At 40.7% G+C, this 14,881-nt stretch overlaps 1 protein-coding gene, 2 non-coding genes and 1 pseudogene across 3 annotated transcripts in view; 2 read left to right on the top strand and 2 right to left on the bottom strand.

Moving 5' to 3' along the window:
- Positions 1-637: 637 nt before the first annotated feature.
- TRNAS-GCU lies at positions 638-719 on the top strand. Its single transcript has one exon. It is a non-coding gene; the product is annotated as a tRNA-Ser (tRNA).
- Positions 720-5,199: 4,480 nt separating this feature from the next.
- On the bottom strand, positions 5,200-5,418 carry LOC110596129 (annotated as a pseudogene).
- A 2,559-nt stretch (positions 5,419-7,977) lies between these two features.
- On the bottom strand, positions 7,978-8,049 carry TRNAQ-UUG. Its single transcript has one exon. It is a non-coding gene; the product is annotated as a tRNA-Gln (tRNA).
- Positions 8,050-10,812: 2,763 nt separating this feature from the next.
- Positions 10,813-14,881, top strand: part of ZBED9 (zinc finger BED-type containing 9) — a 25,648-nt gene continuing 21,579 nt past the window's right edge. The window contains exon 1 of the mRNA XM_008063780.1: positions 10,813-11,873. Coding sequence (XP_008061971.1) covers positions 11,454-11,873 — 420 coding nt within the window. The 5' untranslated portion in view covers positions 10,813-11,453. The remainder of the gene's footprint in view (positions 11,874-14,881) is intronic.

Genomic DNA, 14,881 nt, shown 5'->3' with positions numbered 1-14,881 from the left:
CCCCCATCCCCACCCTGGTGGTAGCCGCGCTAAATCACCTTACGCTATAAGATTCCAATCTACTTTAGAAGTAAAATGTTCACATTAGGGCGCTTGCGTTTTTCTACTTTTTTCCCAAACCCATCGCTGCATCCAAGCTCCAGCAAAGAAGCAAGAAAGAAATGTGTGTGTGTGTGTGTGTGTGTGTGTGTGTGTGTGTGTGTGTGTGTGTGTGTGTTTCCGGGTACCTCTCGGAGAACAAGAATTCCTGCAGATGTTCTCATCAGAAAACAAGTAATGCGGTCTCTCCAAGGGAGTCTCGTCTCTGGGAGGACACAGGGCGGCTGGCTGGAGCCGAGTTAGCGAACCGGGGATAAAAATCCCATGTTTGCTCATTCCTGCGTTTAACAAGGATCTCCGTGTTTAACACTAGGCATACCGATTTTACTTGTTCATTTGTTATATGCCAAGTAACTGAACCACTGTAAGTGACATATAGCAGCTTTGTTGTTGATGTGAAATGTGCCTAAATAGTCCAGATTGTGAGCGTAATTGTGAGGACTGAGTCAGGATTAAGCCAGGAAAAAAATGCGGTTACGTGTATTTTGATAGAAGGTGCTGCGGGAAGGAAGAAAATAGTTTTGTCAAACTGGCATGTGACGAGGTGGCCGAGTGGTTAAGGCGATGGACTGCTAATCCATTGTGCTCTGCACGCGTGGGTTCGAATCCCATCCTCGTCGGTTCCTGAGGTTTTCCTCAATCTGAGTGCTTCCTACTCAGCCTTTATCTTTGGTAGATTGTTTCCTTATTCACCAATAAACTGAGTAAATTCCTAAATGTGTCTGAGCTGACCTTTGCTATAGTTCAGTTCGCAACGTAAGACTGTCCAATCTTGTGGTCCATTGCTCCTAAATTACACTGATCGTGCTTGTAAGTTGAGTTAGCCAAATGAGTCATTCGAATAGTGCTTACTTTTCCTTCCAGCTGGAGACTTTTTTGAAGGTAGGAGACATTTATATTTTCTACTGAGCCTCCAGCTTTTTCAAGGAAGCAATTGAATAATTAATTGAGGGCTATAGAAAAGCATATCCAATAAATGATAATATTCACACAAATATGTCCAGCAAATTATTTATATTACGCTTAGCAGGTATCTTCAGCCTAATTTTAATCTTATTGCAATTTTCACCATGTCTGTTTACTTTAAACTGTTCTCCCCCAGTAAAATACTTAACCATTATTGTCTACAGATCTCTACATGTGAGGAGGAGAATTTGTTCCTGCTTTTGACGAGACTGAAAAATACACCCCACACAACATTCTTAGACCCAAAAATTCCTTCTTCAGCAATACAGAACAGAATGTCAATATTGTACAGTTTCTACTTGTGATTTCTGTCTTGTTGAGACTTCCAGGAATATATATATATTTTTTCCTTTTCATTACTTTATTTTAATTAACTTTTTGAACAGATACTGCATTCACATGGTTCCAAAAGTATAAAAAAACTATACAGCAAAATATTGCACCCTATTCCCCAACCACTTATTTACAGATAGTCACTTAATTCCCTCCAGAATCATATTGAGCATATATGAATGAATATATTACATAAAAATATATGTTCCTATTTTTATCATAAAAACAAAATAAAAAAGACACCACAAATGATAATATACTGTGCACATTGGTCTTTACCTTACCCCCTTCTCCTAACCTATATATCATTTTAATATATGATTATTAAGACATATTGATATATCATCCAAAAAAAGTATAGCTTGTTCTTTTCTAAGGATTTTCCACATCTTTTACTATTACAAACTATGCTGCAATAAATAACTTCACATACGTATAATTTTGAATGTCCATGAATTTTTAGAAGTGGGTATATCCTAGGATATTTTAAATATTTAGAGGTTCCCAAATGGCCCCCCAAAGGGATTTTGTTAATCTACACTCTCAGACAGTAATTACTGAAAGTCCTGTTCCTTTTACCCTTCCCAACATGGCATTTTGAAGATCTCTGTTAATTTAGTAGGTCAAAAATGATATTGCAGTACAATTAAATTTTTGTTTCTCCTATTGCAACAAAATATTTGTTACACTGATAAAAATAGAATTGTCTTTGCTTTTATTAATTTTTTTTACTAATCTTCCTAGTTCTTATTTGTTTAATTCCAATGCTTTTATTAATCTTAATTACTTTTTTTTTTCAGAAGCTGAGAGAAATATTTGAAGTGTAGTCCCTAGGCTGTTTCATCAGAATGACCCACAGTGTTTGCTAAGAACTAAGAATTATGGGCCTCAATCCTGGTCTATTGCATTATAATGTCAGGGAGTGTGTTTTGAATCTGATTTAATAAAACATCCAGATGTTTCTTATGTTGATTTTAAGGCTTGTACATGCTGAAGCATCTGTGTGTTATATCCAATCATCCAGAATTCTTTTCATTTCTGCAAATGTCCAGCCCAGGAAAGTAGTTTCTACCTTTAGTCATTCTAGGCACACTGCTCATATCTTGGACATATTTTTTTTTTTTTTATCATTTCACTTCATTTTACATTGTTTATAGTTACTCTGCTGTGCAATAGATCTCAAAACTTATTTCTTCTGTCTATCTGAATCTTTGTACTATTTGACCAACAACTCTTCATCTCCTCCCCAACCCTCACTCTACCCTCAAGCTTCTGATAACATTCTACTCTCTACTTCTGTAAGTCCAACTGTTGTAGATTTCACATTTAAGTGAGATCATGTAGTATTTGTCTTTCTTTGCCTGACTTATTTCATCTAGAATAATGTCCTCCAGGTTCATCCACATTGTGATACATGACAGAATTTTCTTTTCTTTTTTAAGAGTGAATAGTATTCCATTGCATATAATAGCACATTTTAAAAAACTCTATACATCTGATGATAGACACTTACATTGATTCCATATGTTGGCTATTATGAATAATGCGGGCATGAACATGGGAGTGCAGATATCCCTTTGACATATTGATTTCAATTCCTTTGGATGTATATCCAGAAGTGGGATTGCTGGATCATATGGTAGTTCTATTTTTAGTTTTTGAGGAAACTTTATTTTCTATAATGGCTGGTTTTTTATATTACTTTACTTTTCTACCAACAACATACAAGAGTTGGCTTTTCTCCAAGCCCTTGACAATGCTTGTTATCTCTCATCTTTTTATAAAAGTCATTATAACAGGAGTGAGAAGATATCTCATTGTGACTTTAATTTGCATTCCCCTGATGTTTAGTGATGCTAAGCATGCCCCTGTTTGCCATTTGTTTGTCTTCTTTTGAGACACGTTTGTCCAAGTCCTTTGCCCATTTTAAAATCAGGTTTATTGAGTTTATTGTTGCCTTGCTATTGAGTGGCTTGAGTTCCTTAAGTATTTTGGATAGTAATCCTTTATCAGATATATAGTTTGCAAATATGTTTTCTCATTCTGGGGGTTGTCTCTTCCTTTTGTTGTTCTCTTTGCTGTGCAGAAGCTTTTTAGAATGCCATCCTATTGTCTATTTTTGCTTTTGCTACCTGTGGTTTTGAGTCATGATCAAAAAATCTTTGCCAAGATCAATGTCATGGAGCTTTTTCCTATGTTTTCTTCTAATAAGAAGTTTTACAGTTTCAGGACTTATATGTAAGGCTTTAATCCATTTTGAGGTTTGTTTATTTATTTGTTTTGTAGTTCTAATTCCATTCTTCTGTGTGTGTATAACTAATTTTCCCAATACTATTTACTAAAGAGACTGTCCTTTCCCTATTGTGTGTTCTTGGCACCTTTGTAAGAAATTAATTGATGCATGTGCTTATTTCTGGGCTTTCTATCCTGTGTTTCATTAGTCAATGTATGTGTTTTTATGCCAGCATAATGCTGTTTTGACTACAATCACTTTATTATATATTTTGAAACCAGGAAGTGTGATGTCTCCAGCTTTGTTTTGCTCAAGATTATTTTGGTTATTTGAGGTTTTTTTTTAAATGGTTCTATACAAATTTAAGCATTGTTTTTTTCTATTTATGTGAAAATGATATCGGCCGGGCTCGGTGGCTCAGCCTGTAATCCCGCCCTTTGGGAGGCCGGGGCGAGTGAATTGCCTGAGTCCGCGGGTTCGAGACCTGCCTGGGCAAATTGGCAAGACCTCATCTCTACAATAAATCAAAAAAATTAGCCAGGCGTGGTAGTGCGCGCCTGTAGTTCCAGCTACTTGGAAGACTGAGGTGGAAGGATCGCCGGAGGCCAGCAGGTCGAGGCTGCGGTGGCCAGGAGCAGCCACTGCACTCCAGTCTGGGCAATTGAGTGAGACTCCAACTCAAAAAAAAAAGAAGAAAATGATATTACATTTTGATAGGGATTACAATGAATTTATAGATCGCTTTGGGTAGTGTGGATATTTAAAAAATATTAATTCTTCTAATCCATGAACATGGAATATTTTTTTATTTATTGGTGTTTGCTTCATTTCTTTCACATGTGTTTTATAGTTTTCAGTGCACAGGTCTTTCATCTCCTTGGATTCAAATATTTTATTTTTTGTTGCTACTATAAATGAGATTGTTTTCTTAATTTTCTTTTTAGATAGTTCATTACTATTATGTAGAAATGCTACTGATTTTTTATGCTGATTTTGTATCCCACAACTTTACCGAATTTGTCAGTTCCAAGAATTTTTTTTTTTTTTTTTCCTGGAGTCCTTAGGATTTTCTGTATATAAGATTATGTCATCAAAAAAAAAAAAGATAATTTTAATTTTTTCTTTCCTGTTAGGAAGGCGTTTATGCCTTTCCCTTGCCTAATTGTTCTGGCCAGGACTTCCAGGACTATGTTGAAGAGAAGTGATGAGAGTGAGCATCTTTGTCTTGTCCTTGATCTTAACAAAAAGACTTTCAATTTTTTACCACTAAGTATACTATTAGCTCTGCATTTGTCATATGTTAAGGTACATTCCCTTGAAACCCGATCTGGTTAGAGTTTTTTTTTTTTTTTAAATCATGAAAGGGTGTTGAGTTTTGTCAAATACTCTTTCTGCATCTATTGAGATGATAATATGGTTTTTACCTTTCATTTTTTTTTGGACCATTACAAAAGTTTATTTAACAAAACGTTTAATACGAAAATGTACATGACCTGATTTTTACATCAAAGTAAAACAGACCCTTTGGAGAAAGAACATGGACTCCTCTGCTGAAAAGTCATTTATACTCACTCCAAGGCTTCTAATATGATGATGCAATTTCCCCATATTACCACCATGACAATATTATTCTGTTGTCTACTAGTTGCCATCTCCACACATTCATCTATCACAAGATTCATAAAGGGGTCAAATCCCTGTAATATTCCTTGGACATGTCTACCACCATTTATTTTCAATCATAACTTCTTGTCCATAAATTTTTTCAACTCGGGAAGATGAGCTTTGTTCACGGTATTGGCTCCGCAGGCTCAGAGATCTACCCTTCACTTTGTTAATGCAGTGTATCACACTGATTTGGACAGATTTTAAAGTCAGTTTTCATTTCCTCAGGGACACCAGATACCATTAATTGCTCAGTCTTCTATTCTGGACACATCTTCTCTAAGCAGTTGTTCATAGTCTCAATCCTTAGCTTGATTTTTCTTTTGGAAAAGAAAACTTCCTCAGGATGTACTTGTAAGACCTTTGAGGAAACTATCAAAGAGAAAAATTGTACCAGATGGAGTTAAACAGGCAAGTAAGACTTTATTCAAACTATTGGAACAGGGGAGTAAGTTTAAACTTAAATCCAAATACAATAGGAACAACTAGGTATTTATAGTCAATAGGGTAAGAGAGTTATTGAATAGAAAATTAATAAGAGAAACTTGATTAGATATCGAAATTTGATTGGATATGAGGGTGGGGAATTCTCACTAAATTGACTTAGTGGAATTCTTGCTAAAACCAGACTCAATTGGATTATTTGCCAAAACTGGGCTGGACACGCCAAGGATGGGACCTAGTTGAGAAGAGAGCTCAGAGGAGACTAATTAAAGTTTGGTCAAGGATGATGACCTTTTAAACACCCACCAGGATTTCCTCAACTTCCTAACAGAATAGGAGACCCACAGCACATGCAAGGCACAAGGGGAAGAGTCTCTATGACCTGGCATCTCCCCGTGGCTGTGGCTAGTTCAGCCTCTCCACAGCAGCTGCTCCCTGGCCTTCTCACTAGTCCTGGGTCACTTGGGTGTAGGCACTATATCCAGTCAGGTCTTGTCCATTACCTTAATTTGGAGGCTTGGAATAAAGTCTGGGGACCTAAATCTGAGCCAGGATAAGTGGATCCTTGACGATGGATGTGATCAGTGATGCTGCCATTAAATTGTCTTTCAGTTTTTGAGAACTGTTTTTGAGAACAAAATTCTTCTGTTATTGTCATTTCATGAAGTTCTAGGAGGGTAGTTGGGACTCTGGGGGTCTATTTGAGAAGTCTACTTTGTTTGGGGTAGGATGTCAATGCTGGAGATCCCTGAGAGAACCACAGGCTGGATATGGAGGTGGATGGAAGAATGACTGGGGTTACAAGTGTCCTACACAGGAAGGAGAGGCTGTCAGGCCATTCAGAAAAGAGAGAATACTTTAGATGAGTTCTCATCACACTAGTATCAACAAAGCTGAAAGGAGGTGGAACCACACATACTAAGCTCACACCACAAGATCTTATTTCCCTCACAATTAGCACAATCACAGACCATGTGGAAGTACAATCAACAGCACATAGTGGGAGCCAAAAGAATGTTTCAATAAGCTTTGTAAACTTTGTTACAGATTCTCTGTGTAACCACTGGTAACTTATAATATGAGCTAACGTAGTATGTATGGTTGAATGGGTTATTGGACTCGGTGAGAGTAGGATTCGAGTTGCTTTTTTGCTACATCTGAGAAAAACAAAATGTCAAAAAAGAATAAATCTGAAAACAAATCACTGAATTTAAAGGTTGTCTCTTACAACATAGATGAGATCGATATACAGAAAACATGGATTCTTGTTTCTTCCTAATTTAGTTCCTATCTTCTGGGGGGAATCTTTTCTCCCCCTCGCCTATTTTCTCCCCTCCTTCTAACCGCTAAGTAAGTGTCGATCCGGAACTTCCCAGCCCTTCCCGGTTTGATGAACTCTATCTCCAGTGCGTTCCTGGTCTACAGACCGAGAGTTGGGGAGTCGCAGGGAGGCATTTCCTGTCCTTGAGTCTCTGCTCCGAGGACCTTTTCCCCGGGTGCTTCGGATGCGGCTATTGGGCAGTTTCTGGAGAGGACGAGGTCAGGTGGTGGGCGAATGGCCGAAGGCAGAGGGCGTGCGCCCCCCCCCCCCCCGCCCCTCGCCCACCCGGGTTGTAGGCTTCCTCCCAGGCCCCTTCACCGTGTGTGGTCCTGAATCCGGGCTGCCAGCTCCCGGCGCGGCGAGGCTCGGTCCCGCCCCGAGGTGAGTTTTTCCACTGCCGGAAGGCGCGGCGCCTCGGAGGCCGGGGACGCGTGCGCTCCGCGCCTGCCGGCTCTGGGGGCTTCCAGACCCGCGTTGCCGTGGGGGTAAGTGGGGAAAATGGGAATGAGAAGGCGCAGGAGAGGGCAGAGAGGGCGGAAGTGTCTCGGCGAGATGGGGCTGGGAAGAGGCAAAAAGTGGCCCGGGACGTGAGGTCCACAGCAAAGCAACCATGCCCGGGGCCGAGGCTCGGCGACTCTGCGCGGATTTAGTCGGATTTAGACTCAGGCTCCAGCGGGGAGGAGGCGGGCGGGCTTCGAGCCTGGGAGATCTGGAGGTGTTTGTCTCTATTAGGAATTGGGTATCTGCATTGGGAATTGGGAGCTTTTCGTGAGGTCGGTAGGACCAGCGTTTATTTCTTTGTCTCTAAGCCCGAGAACTTGGGTTTTGAAAGCTGAATTACTTGCTGGGCGAAAGAGGTGGTTCTAGGCGGGAATTCAATAGGAAGCGGAGGGACTGTAAAAGGTTCCCTTTTGAGAGGTCCCACCGAGATTCGAACTCGGATTGCTGGATTCAAAGTCCAGAGTGCTAACCATTACACCATGGGACCAACCACGGAAGAGAAATATATATCTACAGTTGTGGTTAAATATATCCTTAATAATAAACTTCCTAGTAGCTTCAACCCGGAAGAGCTAGGTCAGGCTCCAGTGAGAGCTCCCTGATATGAAAGCTGAAGTTTTGTTGCTGGAAGAGTAATGGGCAGGTTAAAATTTGGGGAGATCGGTGCACTCTCTCTTGCACTTCTGTTGTAAGCCTAGCTTAAGGAAGACAGCGGGGGCAGATCCAGGTTTTGTGAGGTCTGAAGCTTATACAATTTAGAAGGTCCTTTTTAAGAAAATGAGTAGACACTCAACATAAAATTAGATATGGACACTCTAAGGCCTATATGATAGACATATCTGAGGATAAGCTGGAGTAAAGAGAAGCAGCAGTCTTAATTTCCACTGTAGTAGCATACTTTTGCAAATTTCACCAAAATATGTTTAATACAAAGCGACCCCTTCCCAAGACCTTTCAAAGCACCGTGCAGGTGAGGGGTCTTTACACAGTGAGAATCATGATAAACATCTCTCTGGGGTGCAGATCTTTGGGCACTACCTATCCAAATACTCTCTATCTCAGCAGTTTTTCTTCCAAAAGGCCATCCTAAAGAAATGCAAATACACACACACAGAAAAAATATACGTCTAAGAATGTTCGTTGCAGTACCTTGCAATACCAGAAATTTGGAAATATGCCAGTCTAATTGAAATGATATTTAGTTACTAAAAAGAATGGGATAGACGCACCCACATGTTGACTTGGCAGTTTCTGGGAAGGATTTACTTTAAACCAAACAAAATCAAACAACTGGTTGAGTTGTAATGTCTAGCATGATTTAATTTTTTGTAAATTATAGTAAGTTATAATTTGTGAGTTGATTTGTATGTTTTTTATAGATTAGAGGGATATATAACATGGTATGAATTTTTCTGAGAAATGGAATTGGGTGTGAAGAAATTTTCCACTTTTTGCATGTTCACTTTTGAAATATTTGATCATTTTTGTGTCATTTTAGTAATTAAAAATGCAAATCTATAACAAATTAATGCCCTTCAGTAGAGAACTTAGAAGGCATGTTTACTCCATGTTAACTATCTACTGTGTTCAGCATGGTTGTGATAATAGCATTGCAGAATATGAAAAAGGTAGATGGTAGAATCCCTGACTCCAAAAGATTAACAACTAGTTAGGGGAGAAACAAAAGACTAAGTGCAGCACGTTAATAGAGGCTTGGAATTGATCCTTGAGGATCTGGTTGCTGTGTATGGCAGGCTGGGTATTGCCGGCGTCACGGGGGTGAAAGTATTCACCAACACAGTTATTAATTAAGAAAGATAGATTTATTAAAGAGAAGATATGCTGTGAAGGGCACAACCGGCAGGACAGCAGTGAGAGTACCTGCTGTCTGCAAAGAGGCGAGGGCTAAACAGATGCATAATATATTATTGTATCAGGATTGTTTGGGCGGTGGAACAGCCAGGAGGGCATGGAGAAGTATTTTAAATTGACCACATGCTTTGCCAGAAGCTTTCAAAGCGGCTGCTCGATGATTGTAGGGCTTTTGTCTTTTAAACAGTAGTAGTTGACTGCCTTTTTGTTTGTCCCGGAACCAGGAACCTGGTGTTAACTGCTTTCTTTGTTGGCTGCAGAACAAACAGCAAATATTTTGCGGCTAGCTATTCAGCTTTTACAATTCTTGTAATCTCATTCTGAGAAGATTTTCTTCCTCAAAATAGTTTATTCAATTTACCCAATTGATGCTGGCCTAATCGGGCCTCCTGTTCCTCCACACTGATGACTTGGGAACAAAAAATTTTATAGACAATTTCGTTGGGTTTAGCGATTTACTCAAAACCATTCATGGACCCCCCAAGGGTAAGAATTTTTATTTAGAGATTTCCGAACGAAATGTTCTGATTGTTCAAAGCCTCTCGAATCAGCTATACCAAAATGTGAGTCATCAGTATGGGGGCCGAAGCAGAAGGAAAGAGACAATGGGGAAAGGGAGCCATTCCGCAATTCAGCAAATACTCCTCGTGCACCTGTTAGCTCCTGAGCGCCCTTCATAAGGCCATGGGGCCAGCTGCGGGGAGGAGGGGTCAGAGGAATGGAAGGCTGGCTTAGGCGAGGATCCCTGTGCTGCTGGACCTCTGGCTGGATCCGGTGACTGCTTGATGCGAATTTTCCAGTTACTCCACTCTAGTGCATTCGATAGGCTCTGAACACCTATCTAGATATTGTTAGTTTTCTGGGACCAGTTTCTACAAATGTTTAGTCACGGCTCACAGAGCCAGAAGCAGAAATGGCTGCTGCTACTCATGGGAAGCTCATTCTCTATGGGTCTTGTTTCTCCCCTCGTGAAATGGAAAGAAAGTAAGAACTAGCTCTCTTACGGTTCTTTTTCAAGTCTGACTTATGGGGACGGGCAAAGGAGAGTGGCGCGAAATGAACATGAAAAGGCGGGGGAGGAGCCCACGATTCACTGACTTGGTGTCGCCTTAGGGATGCTCTTTGGTTTGTTCCAGGTTGCCGCGGAGAGTACCGTGGGGTCTGAGTCCAGTGACGGTTTATCATGATGACGGGAAAACACAGAACACGGCCTCGGCACCAGCACTACTCACGCCGCCAAACTCTTTCACCCGGATGCCAGATAGCCGGGTAACTCCGGAGTTAATTCTCTTGACTCTCCAAACTTGCCGGTACAGTCAGTACTACCACAACCACAGAGAAGACTGAACCACCTGGAATCCTAGAGAGGACCGGAAGTGAGCGCGGCTCACCGGGCCCGGCCGGAACTCGCCGACCCACCGGCGGATGTGTCGGTGGAGCGGGCACTTCCGACCTGCAGTGTCTTTAGACCCGCTCATCGGTACTTGAGGGCGGGGGAGGGTCAGTGTTCCTCAGAGTCAGGAGCTATAGTCCAGGGAATGGTGCATGTGAACAGCGACAATCAGTCGTCCTCTTCAGGCCGCTCGTGAGCCTCTCTCCCTCTCTGCCTGCTCCGCCCCTCAGGGTACTGGGAACTCCAGTCTTCTGGGTGACACTCCTTAGTGTCCCTGCGTGGGTTCATATACCCAGGCTTTATTTAGAGCCGGGATATCCTTGATGACTTCAGTTTTCTGTCTCACAAGTATCCTGCCGCTCGTTTTGTGACCTCCAGCTTTAGTGGGCAGTTCTGTGCCGTTTTGCGGTCTTGTCAGAGGATAGCTTCACTTTCAATGGAATTGCTCCAGTGACTGCCCTGTGTTGTGTAAACACGTCCTTTGTACTTCGTCTGTTATGCCCTGTGTTGAGTGTTTTCTTGTGTCGAAAACTTTACCCGATCAAGGGAAAAATAAAAAGCTCAAGTAAAATCACCTGTCTGCTAGACTCCAATTAGAGAGAGCCTTTCCCTGAGCTGAGCTCAGGATGGAGGCATCCTCTAGAATCCTCCCAGCTTTGACTGGCCAGGCTTCAGAAGAACAACAGGAGATTATCAAAGTAAAAATTAAAGAAGAAGACCATATTTGGGATCAGGAGTCCTACCTATCTAGGAATTTGACTCATATGAGGGAGTTTTCTCGTCAGCGCTTCAGGCAGTTTTGCTATCAGGAGACACCTGGGCCCCGGGAGGCTCTGAGTCAACTGCGAGAACTTTGCGGTCAGTGGCTGAGCCCAGAGATACATACCAAGGAGCAGATCCTGGAATTGTTGGTGCTGGAGCAGTTTTTGACCATCCTGCCTGAGGAGCTCCAGGCCTGGGTGCGGGAGCATAGTCCTGAGAATGGAGAGGAGGTGGTGACTGTGTTGGAAGATTTGGAGAGAGAGCTTGATGAACCTAGACAGCAGGTGAGAAATTGGAAGGGCCCTCTTGAGAATTTGGGTACATGGGCCAGAATGGTTTAAGTGGGAGTAATTTCACACTAGTGGCTGCAAACTCTGGTTTAGGGCATTATTTCTTATTTGATCATTGCTATAGATGAATACATTCTTGCTTATGAGATAACAGTCTTTATGTAAGTGCTAGCTAAGCCAAATAAGTAAATGGAAAACCTTGATCTATTCCTCACAATTGAAAATGTTTTATTTAGTGATTATGAGATTAAAGAAATACATAGTAGTAGGTAAAATTGTCTTAAAAAGTGCTACTGTCTTGTGCAACTATCTCTTTTATGATGTCTACTACTTTTAACATATATGAAAATAAACCTGTGTAAGAGTCTAAGGAATAACTTATAGGAAATACTAATAGAGAAGTAGCCTAATTTAGTGAAATTATCAGGAAACAGTGAATCATAAGATCTGGCTGGATTCCTGGATTCTGTGATAGGCTCTGTCACTAATTAGCTGTGCAACCTTGGTATATCAAAGCCTCTCTTCTGGAGTTTTAATGTCTTCACCTGCACAATGAAAAGATGAACTGAATGTTTTTCTTGGTTCTTTTCAGTACCTAGAGTTGTTGGTGTGTGAAGTGTTTTGAGTCCAGTATCCTTTTCAGAAGAATTTTATGTTCTTTACCATAATACTAGTTATTTAGTATTTACCATAATACTAGTTATTTCGTTATTTCGTTGGTTATTCAGTCAGTCAGTCAGTCAGTCACTGTCGCCCAGACTGGAGTGCAGTGGCTGCTCCCGGCCACCGCAGCCTCCACCTGCTGGGCTCTAGCAATCTTTCCGCCTCAGCCTTCCAAGTAGCTGGAACTACAGGCGCACACTACCACGCCCAGCTACAAAAGAAAAAAAACAACTAGTTATTTTTAAGAGAGTATATTTGCCATCTATCACAATAACTTTAAAAAATGGCTATTGTCTGACACCCTGTAGTGATACTAACCATACCTTTATCTGAAGTTCTTTGAACATATACGGTTTGAGCTGTTATAATTTTGGAATGCAAAATTTTAAATATGAGTTCAATATGCTGGAAATGAGCCATTAAAATGCTGAAATTGTGCTAGTTCATGCATCAGTTTTCCCAGCAAGTTGATGTTGGGGGGGAGCACCAAGTAGGAGCAGCTGAATTAAAGTGTCTGATTATAGCGGAATGCAGCAAATTAGGATGACATACAATACTGTACATAGTACCCACTTGCCCCCAAGTTCTTTCTCTGGCTTTCTTGGCCATAGTCTGTCTTAGAAGTGCTTATTTGCATGTTTCCCTCCCATCTTTGTGCATTTTTTGCTCAACTTTTTTGTATTCCAGAAAATGAGCTAGCAAAGGGGTTTGCAAGTGCCACAGAAGCGTATGGTGATAACATTTCTGGTAGTGAGTAAAATAAAAGCTTTAACAATTGAAGAAAATTAGAAAACACTTTGAAAAAAAATGAAAGAACCTGTGCAATGGTTGTACAATGGGGTCTAAAGGAGTCAACATTACATACAATTAGAAACAATGCTGGGAAAATACAAGAAAGTTATCTGGCTGGAACAACTACCAGTGCTACATAATCTGTTAGAACAAGGCATAAGGAAATGGAAGAAACGAAGCATTTGTTAAGTGTGTGGATTCAGTACCAAACAAAGAAGCAGTCAGGTGCAATTTTTTTCAAAATTAAAGAGAAAACCTCAGCAATATATGAAAACCTTAACAGAAAAGCTGAAAATCCTGCAGAAGTGCCTTCATTTAGTATAAATAGTGACTGGTTTAATGGCTTTAAGAACCACTGTGCTTTCCACAATGTTAAGCTATCTGGTGAAGCTGTAAGTGCAGATGAAGAAGCTGCAAAGACATTTCCCCCAGTGTTAAGAAATGTGATTAATGAAGAAGACTACCCTGGATCAGATTTTCAATTTTTTATGAAACCAGTCTCTGTTAGAAGCAAATGGCCTCAAAACCCTGTACCTTGAAGCACAAGCTCTAGGGTTTAGGGATACAAAGGGTCAACTGGCTGTGATGCTGGGTGCAAATGCCAGTGGAGATTTAAAGCTAAAGCCTATTGTGATTTATCACTGCCAATCCATAAGCCTTAAAAGGAATTGTAAGGACTAGCCTTGGTTTCCACAATAGATCTAGCAAGACAGGCTGGCTGCCAGGGCAGATATTTACTGATCTTTTAGGTGCTGTTTTTGCAGATTTTTTAAAAAATACTGCAAGAGAAAAAAAATGTATCTTTTAAAATTCCTTCAGTTCTCAAAAAGACACCAAGCCATCCTCAAACTCACTGAACCTTCTTCAGATATCAGTGTTCTCTTTTTACCTCCTAATACAACTTCTTTACTCCAGCCTTTTGATCAACTTGTTATTTAAGGTGAACATCAAAATGTTGATTGCATCTACAGGGGGGTAACAATGCCCAGTTTTTGAATTCTGGAATAAATTTAATATTAAACTTGCGATTGTTATTATGGTAGAGGTCTGGAATGATGGAATTCATGATTCCAAATTCTTTGAGTTTTCAGAAGAACCCCCAAAATCAAAGCAAGCTGTGTTGCTCTTGCAAACGAGGTTGGATTTGAAGAAATTGAGAGTGAGGTCATCGAGGAGGTACTGCAGTCCAGGTGGGTGTGGAGGAGAGAAGATGATGTAATTCAACAAACTGCCTCACAAGAGCAGAGCTTTTCACTTCTTAGTTATCTTCTGTTTTAAGTATGATGGAGAAACAACTGCAGTGGATAGAAGATAATGATTACAACGCAGACTGCAACAGGACTGCACTTCGTGTCAGAAGGTCTTATTTGAAGCCACATAAGCAGCAGCTTTTTTTTGTTTTACTTTATTTTATTATAAAGATGTGGGGTACAAGTCAGGATTAGGAACATAAGTAATGTATATGCAGGTGAAGTCTGGGCCTCCAACTGGTCCTTACTTCCCCTGGTTTAGGACCAGATACGCTTTGTGTTGTTAAGTGCCCCTAC

This window comes from Carlito syrichta, unplaced genomic scaffold, assembly GCF_000164805.1.
Source record: "Carlito syrichta isolate Samal-C Ts95f unplaced genomic scaffold, Tarsius_syrichta-2.0.1 Scaffold307028, whole genome shotgun sequence".
Classification (NCBI taxonomy): Eukaryota; Metazoa; Chordata; class Mammalia; order Primates; family Tarsiidae; genus Carlito; species Carlito syrichta.
This window is presented reverse-complemented; position numbering and strand designations above follow the sequence as displayed.